Source organism: Danio rerio, chromosome 10, assembly GCF_052040795.2.
Source record: "Danio rerio strain M-AB ecotype USA chromosome 10, GRCz13ab, whole genome shotgun sequence".
NCBI lineage: Eukaryota > Metazoa > Chordata > Actinopteri > Cypriniformes > Danionidae > Danio > Danio rerio.
The window spans coordinates 7590869-7605625 of NC_141030.1; the positions used below are offsets into that span (position 1 = coordinate 7590869).

Genomic DNA, 14757 nt, shown 5'->3' on the forward strand with positions numbered 1-14757 from the left:
ATTACGTCCTTCAACTAGACTACGCATGACTTTATGGAGAGCTTACGACCTAACTACAGTTTCCCTTAAGAACATGTGGTACAACCGAAGTAAGAACAAATTTAGTTACAAGCTTGCTAGTAGTTACTAAGCCCCTAGTGAGGACTTTACGTTCCAGTTTATGAAAGAACTCATGAATTTTAGCTTGTGCAACCCTACCCTTGAGACTAAACAAAGAACGCAAATGTGTATGTGCAAACCAACGTGCAAAACTCCAGGTGTAAAAATCACATTTAAACAAAAACACCTTAAGCTCATGTTTTTGGTTTTGACACGCAACATTAAAGACTGGTCAACCACTGAGATGACACTTTTGCTCACAAAATGGTCTAGGCGAGCACACATTCCTGATGATGAATGTCCTTCTCTAGTCATAACTATGGGGTGCATTCAATATTGGCGTCTTTTCTCATTCAGCAAACAAGAATTTCTACATTGCTGGAGCTTCTGCTGCTACTTGAACTATCAATGTTTTGTTTGCCAGTTAACAAATACAGAGTGAATGGTTTCGTCTATCTTCTTCTTCTGTGTAAGTTGCGCTGCACCACCTAGTGTACCTCAGTTTTTTTGTTTTTCATTAAAAGACATGTAATATTTACATTTTTGTTTAGCTATTTAGCAGGCGCTTTTGTCCAAAGCAAGTTACAATTGAGGAGGTATTCAGTGATTTAACAAGAACAGGCCATACATATAAAAAGTGCTAGTTAGTCAAAGTAACTTGTTTGTGCTTACAATTTAGTGCTAGAGTAGGAGGTTTTTAGTTTTTGAGAGAGACAAAATGAAAGAGAGAGGAAGTGCTTCTACACTGTAAAACTTCACCAAATGAAATGAGTGTAGTTAACTCAAAATTGACTGAAAGTTAATTATACTTATTTGAAAAGAGTTGACACAGTGTTGTAGGTAATGAGTTAATTAAATACCTCATTACTTCAACTTAAATGGAGTAAGTTCACAGCACTCATATAGATTAGTTTTTTTTTTAAACTCAAATGGTTTGTAGCAATCGGTTTCCTCAAAAGGTTTGAGTTGCCTTAACTTAATGGGTTTTACAGTATACAGCTGTATTGAGTTCTCTTCATTTATTGGGTTTTACTGTGCTGAAATTGCTTCATTTACTTAAATGGATTAAGTTGACAGTACTCATTAGGATTAGTTTTTGAACTAAAATGACATTAGATGGGAAATAGGAGTTTTTTTTGGTTATTTTTTGAATTATAAAAAGTCTATATAAAAAAAAAACATTTCTGTTAATAAATGTAAGTAAGAAAGTAATAAAAATATATATTTTTAATGTTGTCTCCACATTCCCTCCAATATTTTAGCGGTCTATGAGTTTCTAGTATTCATACATTCATTAAACCATGTAAACGCACAGAATATAAAGGCTCTTGCTATTGCACTCCTTTATTTCAGACACTGTGAGAATCAGCTTCTCTCCCATGGTTCACGACAACACTGAAAATACTGTGAGACTGCCACAAGGGGGAGTATTCCGACAGTCGTGTCCAAATGTCGTGTGCAGTGGAAAGGCGGCTTTAGGTATGAATACTTAAAAATGCAGATGACAAGTGTGATAAACAGTTACATCCAATGTGCAAAAGCATTCAGAATGCTTCACCATCTTGAAAAAGTCTGTGTAAACTCTTAAGTTAGATCAGTTAGATGTAAAATAATCAGGAATTTATTATCTGGTGCCAGATTAACAATTGCAGTGAGAAATCTGAAAATATTCTCAGTTTTTGATCAGTGTTTTTTCCACATCGCTTCAAAAATCTTAAGTGTTTTTATACTGTGCTTCATATATACAAGAAACAGGGTTGATGTTTCCTGAGTCTTGATCTTTGTGCTGACCAACTGCTCTCTGATGACACTTAGTGCTTAAAAACTCCTGCCACACACACACATACAGACACACACACACAGACAGCTTGAGAGCTCCAGCTTTGCTTCAGGACAGCTGGAGCAGCTGTCTTTCTTAATGGAAAGAGGGAAATCAAATAACAAACAGGTGCCATTTTAAACAAAATCAAACCAAAAGTTCATTTGGAGGTTGAAACTTTAACCTGCCTGACCAAAATGACCACTGCAAATATAAGTGTCTTCACTGATGTGGACATCTTCTCTGAGCGATTTCTTTTGTTCAGTCCATTGAAAAACATAAACACATTTAAGTGCTGCTATAGAGTAGAAACTGAACTTTTATTTCTAATTGAAAGTGACACTAAACACTGAACTATACTAAAGCTGCTTGCATTAATCTACTGTATAGATAGCAAAAAATAAAAGATCAGGGTGTGAATTATAGAACTTGTGCATCCACATTGTTAGAATCATGTTCAACTGCTGTTTTCTCAACCATGTTATATTGTTGTGTGTTTATTTTGTTTTTGAGAGCAAAGTGTGTTCACAAATCCATTTATAGCTCCATCTATTTATACAGCTCATGGTGTAGGTCGAACTTAAAAAATGCTGAAAAAAATAAACCAGATATTTGAACATTGAACATTGATACTACTATTATATTACTATGACAATAAACATGAGATTTTTAGAGCACTGTTATAATCTAGATTGTGTCGAACCAGCTTAACAGAAAAGAGAATAAAAAGTCAGAACGATATTTCAGATTGTGGTTCATTTCAGCAATTCAGGCAGGCAGGAGAGTAGTTTTAGGATGCTGGTGTACTAGTTAAATTAAAACTGATTCAATACACACTGAATACAAATGTCACATCATAAATGTTCATTTCAAATGCTTAAAGTTTAAGAAATATTACAATTAGAAACAGTTTGGAAACAAATGTTAAGAATATTATTATTTTCTAATTTTACTTTTTATACATTAAGCTGCAAATGCATTTACAATAAGGTCAGCCATAAATATAACTGTCCCGTTCCTTTTAATCACATTTTTAAGTATATTTAGTAAATCCCGCAGCAGTTTATTAACGCCAAAGGAGTGCTTCCTGCTGGCATAAGCTGTTAGTAAATCTGGCCCTGATACTTCATTTTAGAGGTCTGATCACATTACTATGAGCGCCAGTGCTTGTGATACTTGACTTAGCACTAAATCCACATGTTCGTTAAGGGTCACGTGAGCCCTGATAGATGGTTTAAATGGAAAGCTCCGAGATCTACAGTCCCAGAAGAGCACTGCTGTCTGTCTACTCCACCATTTACAGTAAAGAGAGAGAGAGAGAGAGAGAGAGAGAAAGAGAAGCTCCTTCTGACTGCAGTACTTACTGATGAGACCAGAGTCCTGACATCAGCACTAGAGTTTGTGCTTATTCACTGAACTGGTCAGTAAATTCCCCAGAGTGTTCTGTCAGTCTCATGTAAGCAGAAAAAAAGCTATACTTTTTGTTTTGCATTTAAAAAGCTGCATATGCCGTAATGGGTTTACATTTGTCAGTTAGTTATTTCTATTCTGATCTGAAGATTGTATCAGTGCATGCAATGCCAACCCTTGGCATTAGCATCTAGACAGATTTTCATTGGGACAAATTTTATTGGTCAATCTTATGGAGAAGCAAATTAAATAAGAACAATGTGCATTGTGCTTAAAGTCAATTACACGCCTCGTTTCTTTAAAGAATCTTTGAATTAAAGAGCCCCTATTATGGGTGTTTGAAAATGAGCTTCCATGCAGTGTGCAATACAGTTCCAAGTGAATGAAAAATCCAGCTGAGGTTTATATCTAAAAGTGCATCTTGTTTAAAAATAGTGAAAAAAAAAAAAAAATTTTTAATAAAAGATTTGACTCAGAGTTGTTTAAATGATTCATCATTTATCCGTTTGCCTGTTTGTATCGAAGTCGACACAAAAAAATACCAAATATGTTTTGTGCCGGAGAACATATTGAGCGTGAACGAGCCTTTCTCTTCAGATGCTAGCAGTGTGCAGGTGTGTGTGGGACTGATTATGACTGAAGCTGAGTGAACAGTAATGAGTGAACGTTCTGGTGATTAATGCAATAATCTACCCAGAAACAGGGGATTCATCTGCCATTTGTTAAAGGAAGGATTAGAAAAGATGTATGGGAACTTTATCAGTACACATTTCATGGATCAGTTTCTTCCTCCATTTCACAAGTGTAAGTGCGATTAAAATGGTTGCCTTCTTGTTTTCTCTAGCTTGCAAAATATATATTTAATTGCGTTTTGTTACTTGTAATCGCTCCACGCGGCTTGTACTGTATCTGATTAACTCCTTATATTCACATATCGCGCCTAAAGCCACTTTGAAAATGTGGCAAGTGTTGCTTTCTTTACAAATGTAAATGTGTTCGTGAGCTTGCGATCCTCTGCTGTTTGTTGTTACTTTTTTAATGCATAATAGAAGCTCTTTAATACTCTTTAAGTGATTTTCAAGCAGGATCCTTGCCGTGTCCTCTCTAGCTTGCTTAAATAAGGTTTTCTGCCACTTAAATTTAATGTAAGTAAGTTATATTAGATTTGATAAGAGTGTAGTTGTTAAATTGTACTTGAAAGTGTTATGCATTATAATGAATGAACTTGAATCAACACTGAACTGAGTTAATGATAACACCACTGCTAACACTATGGTCCAAGCTGATTTTACAGTTGGAACTACAGTACTAGCTTATGGTATCACTAAAGAGGAGACCACCGCAGTTAGAAAAGCATCTGATCGAATCAATGTGGATATGTTTGAACAAGTTCTGTAAATCACCAATCACCATAAAAGTAATTAAAAAAATGCTGCATCCTAATTTGGATAGTATGTTATTATAGTGTTCAAATGTTACCTGGATGTTAGTGTTACACTAGTTTTACCCTATTTACCCAACCCAAACTTAATCTAAATGCTATTATCATTTAAATATAAAATTTTCCATTAGACGTTGATTCGATTCGAATTACAAAGAATTGGTATGAAGTGTTAACAAATGACAAACATGCACTCTAAAAATGCAATGTTATCTTAACCCAACATCGGGTCAAATATGGACAAACCTAACCATTGGGTTAAAAAAAGTGTCATTTAAATTTAATTTAACTTAACAGGAAATACATATTTCACGTTTTCCACATTACATTTAATCGGCAACAACAATGTGAACTTTTAAACAATCTATTGTATTGATGGATTTGATCTTTAGTGTTTGGACTTTCAGCAGTGAAAATTAAACCACAATGAACTAAACTTCAACTCTGAAAACTGGACTGACAGTTTCAATTTACTATTACTTCTATGTTAAGCTGCTTTGACATTGTATCAATCTACATTGTAAAATCCTATAAAAAATAAAGATGAATTGAATTGAATCCAGGGTTTTTTTCAACACAACGTTGCTACAAATATGGACAAACACTGAGTTAAGTTTTTCAATCAAATTTAGATGACACTATTAACCCAACAGTTAGATTTGTCCATAGTGAAACCAATGTTGGATTAAAACAACCCCTAATTTTGAGTGTGAAGACACAATTAATTATTAGCCTTCGAGTATAATTACTGTATACAAACAACAGAGGAGATTCCTCTGCATGAAAGAGCCATGATTGTAGCAGGGCATGTAACTAATCAACATAATGGCCATGCATACTCTTCTATTACACACTCATAGGTATGTACTTTTTCTTAACAAAAAGAATACATCATTTTAAGATTAGGATGCAGCAATTCTGTGATTTTGAAGTATGTTTGAGACTATAAACTACTTTTGTAGTATTCATATATACAGTAGAAGTCAGAATTATTAGCCGCACTTTGAATTTTTTTTCTTTTTAAAATATTTCCCAAATGATGTTTAACAGAGCAAGGAAATGTTCACAGTATGTCTGATAATATTTTTTCTTCTGGAAAAAGTCTTATTTGTTTTATTTCTGCTAGAATAAAAGCAGTTTTTAAATTTAAAAAAAGCATTTTAAGGTCAAAATTATTAACCCCTTTATATTTGTTTCGATAGTCTACAGAACAAACCATGGTTATACAATGACTTGCCTAATACCCCTGACCTGCCTAATTAACCTAATTAACATAGATAAGCCTTTAAATGTCACTTTAAGCTGTATAGAAGTGTCCTAAAAATATTTAGTAAAAAATTATTTACTGTCATCATGGCAAAGATAAAATAAATCAGTTATTAGAAATTAGTTATTAAAACTTTTATCTTTAGAAATGTGTTGAAAAAATTTCTCCATTCAACAGATATTGGAAAAAAATAATAATTTATTTGAATAATTCAGGGGAGCTAATAATTCTGACTTCAACTGTAGGTCTGCAATTCACTGCAGTACAGAATAGGTCTTTCAGCTTTATTTAGAAGCGCTCATTTCTTGTGTCAAAGCATGGAAAAGATGCTCTCGGGAGCCTCTGTAAAACCTTTAATTTTCCTGGCAAATACGTCCTAAGTTCTTCATATAAAATAAGTCTGTATGTAGGAACTCGGGAAAATAGCATGCTCCCTTAAGGTAGATGAAATGCTGTTCACTCAGTGGCAATTAAATAAAACAGTGAATAAATGAAAATAGCTCCTTTAAACATCAACATGTAGAACGACAGTGTGACGGCAGGCTACATTACTGTGTGTTCAACATGAAATATAGATGCGGATTTGCGGCAATACCTGCAGAGGCGCCTGATGTTGCCTGGTGTGACCTCCAGCGTGAAGCACTTGCCATGGTTTACACAGTATTCCTTCTCGCTCTCGTTGCAGGGCGTCACGTGACTGGATGTCTTGGCCGAGGGAGTGGTGCTGGTGGCTGCTGCACAGAGGAACACAACACACAAGTGCAATGAGGAGGAGAGGTTTTACTGCAGAGCATCTGATTAAGGAACACTAATCTGAGATGGAGAAGTGAAATGTCTGAATTGCCGTTTATGACATGCAAAATATGCGCATCTGATCCAAATGACCTTCACAAAATAAATGCAGAGTATTAGAAAAGCTGACTCTTTTAAGCTACACAAGTTACAGCATGCTCAATATTTTTCACTAAAATTTAAACAAACATGTTTCTATTCAGATACGTCCAACAAAGCAGCAGTGAACAATGTCAAGATTTAGTTTTAAGCAAGTAACATTATCAAAATTAAAACACCTTAAGCAACCTTGTAAATTTGTACATTGTAAAAGCAATAATATTACGCCGTACCTGTAGCATTTTGATAATTTCTCGATATATGAAAGCGCATCACTCCTGTGTGTCGACAACCACTGCGATGACAAACTGTTAGCCCAAGCACTCTGGATCTATTGCCTTCCTCTGCACTTCCTCTATCCACACCGGTCTGCAAAGTCCCTGCTCATCAACATTTTTAAATGAGCACCTCTACGGCAGCTCACGACCTCACTGCGCACGTCATGTTTGGCATTGTGTTTCGGACACACCATCAATGCAGCTTTTGAGCAATCAAAGTCGTCACAAGCTGGCCAACCCTAAGGAAAAGTGTGCGCTTAACTGTTTTCAATGATATATAAAAACTGTAGCTTCAGATGTTAAATTTATCAACACTTTTATACAATACACTTACATCAAAAGTGCAGTTAAAATCATTATGCTGTAATAATTGTCACACTTTCAAATGAACCTAGTTTGATGTTGACAAGCTAATATCACAAACTAATATGCTTGATTCTAATTTTAACTGCTGTATTATTTGCTGTTACATTTTAAGTTCGTGAATCTTTATAATTTGATAGATGCCATACTAAGTGAAGTTTTACAAACTAAAGCTACGGTCACACTAAACTTTTCTCCCCATTGACTTCCATTCATATGCACGCGAATGTGTCAGACCGGAAACACAAGGTCATGCGTCAAGTTTTACAGGTAGCTGCGGTGCAAAGTTCAAGCTTGGTGAACTCTGACCTGCGAAATCGCATCATTTGACTGTGTGAGACCAATTGAGGATCCAAACATGACCTCTCTGGACAGAAATTCAAAACATGGACGAGTCTCTTGCTTTTTTAAATGTCTAATCATCTTGTTTATTCCCGGTCATTTTTTCATGCTCACACTCTAGTGTGACTGCAGCTTTATTTCAAGCGGAGCACGTGATATGATTAATCGCAGCTGGTTTCTCATCCGTAATCAGTAATAATCCAATCAGATTGAACCAAGCCTACAATAAATAGTGAATTCACCCAACAACTATTCTTCATTTTGGAAGAACACCTTCTTCCACACCCTTCTCCTGCTTTTCCTCCTTTACAGGGGGAGATCTCGAGACCTATCTGATCTCTGACCCCCTTACATGCTAATTGACTAGGCGAGAGCCCTGGGCTCAATTATCTCCGAGCTCCGGGTTCTCTTCCGGGACAGCATGCCAAACCTGCTTATAGCGTCAAGCAATATCTAAGTGTGAACTCTTAAAATTGCTTCATTACAAGTATGTAATTACAAAATCACTGATACCTGACACAAAGACATGTCAAAGAAATTAATATTCATTTTGAAAGTACACATTTGACAGCCAGCTACATAAGTAAGATACTATAAAGTTCAGCTAATGTGACCCTGGACCACAAAACCAGTCATACGTATACATTTTTGAAAATTGAGATTTATTTATTTATTTATTTGTTCATTCATTTATTTACTAATTTATTGACTTATTCATTAATTTAATTATTTAACCAGGAATGTCCCATTGAGATACTAATTTCTCTACTGTCAGGGAGTCCTGGTCAAGACAGGCAGCATAGAGTAAAGTTACAAAAAATAAATAAATAAATAAATAAATAAATACATGTCACAACATATAGACATACACAAAAATAGTATAAACCATAGATAAGTTCATAAAAACGTCTCTAAAGCATAACACTAATACTCAAAAAACATTAAAAACAAGGACAACATTAAACGTCATCTTGATATGATCCCTCACTTTGTAGTTCAGCAACTGACCCTGGCATTGTTCAATTGAGCTCTGTGAATAGATCTATTGGATTGTTCCAAAAGTAGCAATTTGTACAGTTTTGCCTTCATAGTTTATTATAAAAGAGCCTGATGCATTTTTATTACAAATTTCATGTAAATCTATTGCCGTTTTGTGCCATTTTTTGGGTCAAAAAATGACGATTGGTCAGAAATAATAAGTGTTTTTATTTGCTGCGTTGAAAATCAGGGTTATTTTTATTTATTTATTAATTTAGTTATTTATTTCACCTATAAAGTTGTCTAAATTACATTCTTAGCAATGCATATTACTCTTCAATAATTAGGTTTTGATAGATTTATGGAAAGAAATTTACAAAATGTCTTCATGGAACATGATCTTTACTCCATATTCTACACCAGTGGTCACCAAACTTGTTCCTGGAGGGCCGGTGTCCTGCAGATTTCGGCTCCAACCCTAATTAAACACACCTGAACAAGCTAATCAAGGTAGGAATCAATGACTGTAAAAAATATGGACGACGCGACAGCCCTTTTTCCCATTGAACGCCTTGAGGGCAAAACGCCTGCTTGACGGGCACAAACTGTCGCAAAAGACTGCTGAAATTGGAGCCAGACATGCGCAGAAGGATTGTCTGATGGAGCCAGAGGAGGAGCCGCGAAAATGAGCGGAGTCGAGCTTCCAACCAAACGCTTTATGTAAAATCAACTACGCCCCCCGAACTTCTCAGCATGCGTTTGCTGTCATATCAACACAAATGGATGTAATAACGTTAACAAATATGAGGGTTTTATATATTTAATCGCGCCAGCTCCGGGCCGCAGCGCATAACTTACTCGCGGCGTCGCGGGCTGATTCCGGCTCGCATGCGGCAGCGCCTGCTCGCTCGGCCGCCGCATCTGGCTCAATTGACTCGCGCTGGAATTGGGTAGTGAGTCCAGGCATCCGGAGTAGGTCCAGCAGAGGTAACATTAGTCAGTCTGAGCTCTAAGAGATAAGTCTCCGGCAGGCGAGAATCTAGCCGGAACTGTGTTTTGCTATCTGGGTGGCTAGGCGTGTATCAGCAAACTAATAAAGCCCGAAAAAAGCCCTGAACTTAGCGAATAAACAGTGTTCCACCAGGATCATGTATGTCAGAAACTATAGTTTACTGCTGAACTCATTTTGTCATGGTAAAATAACACAGAAATCGAATAATAACATTTCAGTCTACTTCAGTCTCCTGCCGAAGCTCAGACGCCGCGCTTTGAGGAACTGTCAATCACAGCTGTCAATCACGATGACACGCCCAGCATTAAATTACTGCTAAAAACAAACTGTTTACAAAAATGAAGATCTGCACCTATTTCAGCACAATAACCAGTGCCTTAATCGACCAGAACTATCTTTCGGGACATTTTATTGTAAGTGTAATATTTTTTTTTATTTGGGCTCAAGTCTCCTTCATTAACACGGAGGAGGCGGGCTTTATGACTTGTACTGCAGCCAGCCCCCAGGGGGCGATCTAACGACCGAAACCTTCACTCAAACGTAGGCTTGCGGCACACTTGGTAGGAATACTTAAAACACCCAGGTAGGTGTGTTGAGGCAAGTTGGAGCTAAACCCTGCAGGGACACGGACCCTCCAGGACCGAGATTGGCGATCCCTGTTCTACATTCTCAGAAATAAAGGTACAAAATCTGTCACTGGGGCAGTATCTTTTCAAAAGGCACATTTTTGTTCCTAACAGGTCCTCAAAATTACATATTAATACCTGAAAAGTACAAATGTGGGAAACACTTTATTTTGATGGTCCATTTGAGTATTAGTAGACTGTCTGCTTAATATCTGTTGATACTGCTCCTTCAACAGGCATTTAACTGACTATAAGAAACTTATAGTCAGACTACAAGTTGTAGACTACAAGTACATGTCAACTTACACTAACCCCAACATAACAATCTAATGAGAATTAGTTGGTATGTAAATGCAATGTAATTTAAGTTCAACAAATGGACCTACAAAGTAAAGTGTGACCCAAATGTGTATCTCACAGTAACTTAAAGGTACAAAAGTGTACCCTGAAGATACTAATGTCCACATGTATCATACAAAAGTTTACCTTTTGAAAAGGTGCCACCACAGTGACATAATTTGAACCTTTATTTCTGAAAGTGTAATGGTTTTTGGCACAAAATAAAAATCTACATTATTTTAATTTAAACAATGCCTTTGTGGTTATTTCAAATATAAACCTATGCAACCTAAGACTTGCTTTTGTGCTCCAGGGTCACAAATTTAAGGGGAAAGTTTAAACAAAAACGAAAACTATTATTTGAACTGAAAAGAAGATATTTTGAGGATCGTTTGAAACCAGTAGCTATTAAATCCCATACTATTTTTGAATGCCAATGGCTACTCATTTCCAAAATATTTGGTACCAACTGAAAGTAAAACATACTGTACAACAAAATGGGGTGTACAGTATGCACACAGACTTTTAATTTCAGTCAGCCAGCCTCAAGGCTTCCTGTCAATTGTCATCCCTCACAAAATCACCAAGTTTAAGATCTGATTTCTTTAAAAAACAGCGATACTCACTGCCTGGCTGAAATACAATATAAAGTGGGTATCAGACCAAGCAAGAAGCACTGCATTCAATTCTATTTTTCCACACCATGTCTCTAAAATATGGAAACTAATTTTACCTCAGTATTTTCAATGGAGTTTCTGTGCTAGCCTGTTGCTAATTATAGGGCCTGCTTTTTAAATGGTCTTTCATCTCTTTTTTTTGCTTGAACAACTAAACGGATGCTTCAGTGTGTTTGACTGATTATATTAGAATTGCATTGCAACATCGATGCTGTAAAAGAAACCTTATGAATAGAAAATAGTCACATAAACCTTTGACCGGAAGTTCATCATTGGCTGAAAAACACTAGTTGTGCATTTAGCCCATTTAAGCTTCCTTCCTCATGGAGACAAACATATTCCATTAAAATAAAAAAAGTAGTACTATCCTTGTCTGCATACCTAAAGCACACACACACACACACATCCACAATCCAACTTGATCTTTCACCATTGATAAGAAGAGACTGACAAACCAAGCGTGAATTCCAGCGAAAACCTCCCAAAGTTCCTTCATGACTCCACATACTAATGGCTCAATTTTCTGCTTTTAGAAGCAAACCAATTCCACCAGGAAATATTGATAGCCATCTCTAACCACCTCTGACATCAAGTTACTCTCATTTATGGGCCGGAATACGTGACCACATCCGGCCGCCCTGACTTCCCCTCTGCACTACCGTCAATACAGAACATGAGGCGCTGAACGTTGGGGATGTTTGGAGGCTGCTGGTATGAAGATGAGCAGATTAGAATAAGACTCAAGCTTCAATCCTGACAGATAATCGAGTTAGTTTCGTTCTGATTTCATAGGTCACGGACCCCATCAGGTGACCACTGAAGCAGGAGACGTTCTGCCTTTGAGCTCAATGTAATTCAATCTTTACCATCCGAACTGCTGATGTTTGAGACAACCAGCGCTGCATGAATAATTGACAGCGTAACAGATTGCTTTTGTCCCGTTAATCTAATTGCCGTTTTTCACTCCCATTAAACCTGCAGCATTAGTGATCAAGCTCATTTCACATCGCAACAGTGCTCAATGTTTTCAAAGGGGAATGGAAAGCGACGCGCATTTGCATACGACTGACCGTCAGCGCCTGAAAGAAAACGCCTCATGAAAAGACTGTAAGTAGAAAGACAAGATTTTAAATAGACGCCATTCATGTAATGTTGGCGTTTTGGCATCATTCGCTCGCATTGACGGGCACTTTGGTGAAGTGGAATTGTCAGCAAAACAGCAGGAGGACGTTTGAGTCTTTTCAAGGTGAGAGACAGGAGCTGATTCATTCATCTCACGTATAGCAGCACATCTCAGTGCGGTCAAAGTCTGGCAGCAAACAACGAAGACACCACAAATATATATGAGTGATGAGGAAAATTAGATTGCCTTGAGTCTTTTTATATGTTAATGAACAGTGACCTGGTCTAAAAATTAAAACCTGCACTCCCTCATGTAGCTTTAAAGTGTTTCTGCTCAACTTAAAAGAAGATATTATGAAAAATGCTGGTACCCATCGACTTCAATTGTAGGAAACAAATTACTATGAAAGTAAATGGGTGTCAGCTATCAGCATTTTTCAAAATATCGACTGTGTCCAACAGAAGACAGAAACTCAAAAAGGTTTGAATAAGGATGAGTTAACGATGACACAATTTTCATTTTTAGGTAAACTATCCCAACCCCCACTGAGTTGAGATACATAACGGTAACTTTCAGTTTTCAATATAACATTTAAGCTAAACTAATATAAATATAAAAAATTCAAGAGTTCACACTTAGCTGATGATTGATTATAAAGCTTGTTTGGCACGCTGTCCCGGGAGAGAGCCCTGAGCTCCTCAAGCCTGGGGCTTCCTCCCATTTGCAAGGTGAGAGGGGAGTTTGAGCTTAGGTGGATCTCGAGAACTGCCCTGCTGTAGTAGCTAATTAACAGATAGTGATTGCTCTTAAGAGATAAATACCTACTAAGAGCAAGTCTATGGTGCCGATCTGGATTAGTCAATTAACTTAAGTTGCATGTTTTTGGACAGTGGGAGGAAACTGGGGATCCTAGAGGAAACCCACATGAGATCGGGGAGAACGTGTAAACTCCGCACGGAAATGTCGGCTGGCTTGGTAAAGACTAGAACCAGTGACGTTCTTGCTGTTGCTAACCACTGGGTCACCATGCCACCCATCTGGAAAAGGAGGATGAATAGGGGTGGAAGGGAGGATTCTTCAAAACGAAGATGGCTGTTATATGGAACTTAGGGTATTTATAGTGGCTTAAGAATCGTCTGATTGGGGAATCATAAATTGAATAATGCGCAATCGGCTGCAAGCAATCATAAGCACGTGATCCTCTTGTAATTAGTTTACAAATAAACTTCACAAAGAAGGAGTTTGTAGTTTGCCAGCTTTTAAAATCATCACACAACTAGACGTTTCAACAGTAATTCACATTCTACTGGTCCTGGACCTTGTCTTTTTGTACCGAATTACAAATCTTCAGTTATCCTGACCAATTTTAAATCAAAGACTAACCTTTTTTCTCAAGATTAACAGCTGCAAAGAACACAATCATCATATCATGTAGTACTTTCCACAGTGGCGACCCCAGATTAAAGGGACTAAAAAGATTTTCTGAAAAGAAAATGAACAAATGAATGTTTGATTGGAATAAATCCACGTGCTTAATAAAGAGAGCAAAGATTTCAACCATTCTTCACTTGAACAGAATACATAGTTTGATCTCCATAATTAAAACTTAAGTGATTGAATACTATGGTGTTGGAGAAAGTATTACGATGCCATGTAAGAAATACACTCTCTGGTCACTTTATTGGGTACACCTCTCCAACTGCTCGTCAAATTTCTGATCAGCCAATCACAAGGCAGCAACTCAATGCATATAGGCGTGTAGACATGGTTAAGAAGATCTGCTGAAGTTCAATTTGAGCATCAGAATGGGGAAGAAAGGGGATTTAAGGGACTTTGAATGTGGCATGGCTGTTGGTGCCAGACGGGGTGGTCTGAGTATTTTTAGAAACTGCTCATCTGCTGGGATTTTCATGCACAACCACCTCTAAGGTTTACAGAGAATGGTCTGAAAAAGAGAAAATATCCAGTCAGTGGCAGTTCTGTGGGTGTAAATGCCTTGTTGAAGCTAGAGGTCAGAGTAGAATTGCCAGACTGGTTGGAGCTGATATATACAACCAGGGTGTGCATAACGCATCTCTGAACGCACAACACA

The 14757-nt window shown here is 37.1% G+C and overlaps 2 protein-coding genes across 32 annotated transcripts in view; one reads left to right on the forward strand and one right to left on the reverse strand.

The window, feature by feature from the left end:
• The window catches only part of tln1 (talin 1), a 1269505-nt gene that overhangs the window by 1224718 nt on the left and 30030 nt on the right, over positions 1 to 14757 (forward strand). The gene's annotated exons all lie outside the window — the stretch shown is intronic.
• nrg1 (neuregulin 1) overlaps positions 1 to 14757 on the reverse strand; it is a 190284-nt gene that overhangs the window by 22637 nt on the left and 152890 nt on the right. For 27 of the 31 annotated variants that reach the window (XM_087269835.1, XM_087269823.1, XM_087269824.1 and 24 more), the window contains 1 exon segment: positions 6632 to 6770. In XM_087269835.1, the coding sequence (XP_087125961.1) occupies positions 6632 to 6686 (55 nt within the window). In that variant the 5' untranslated portion in view covers positions 6687 to 6770. 31 annotated transcript variants of the gene reach the window in all.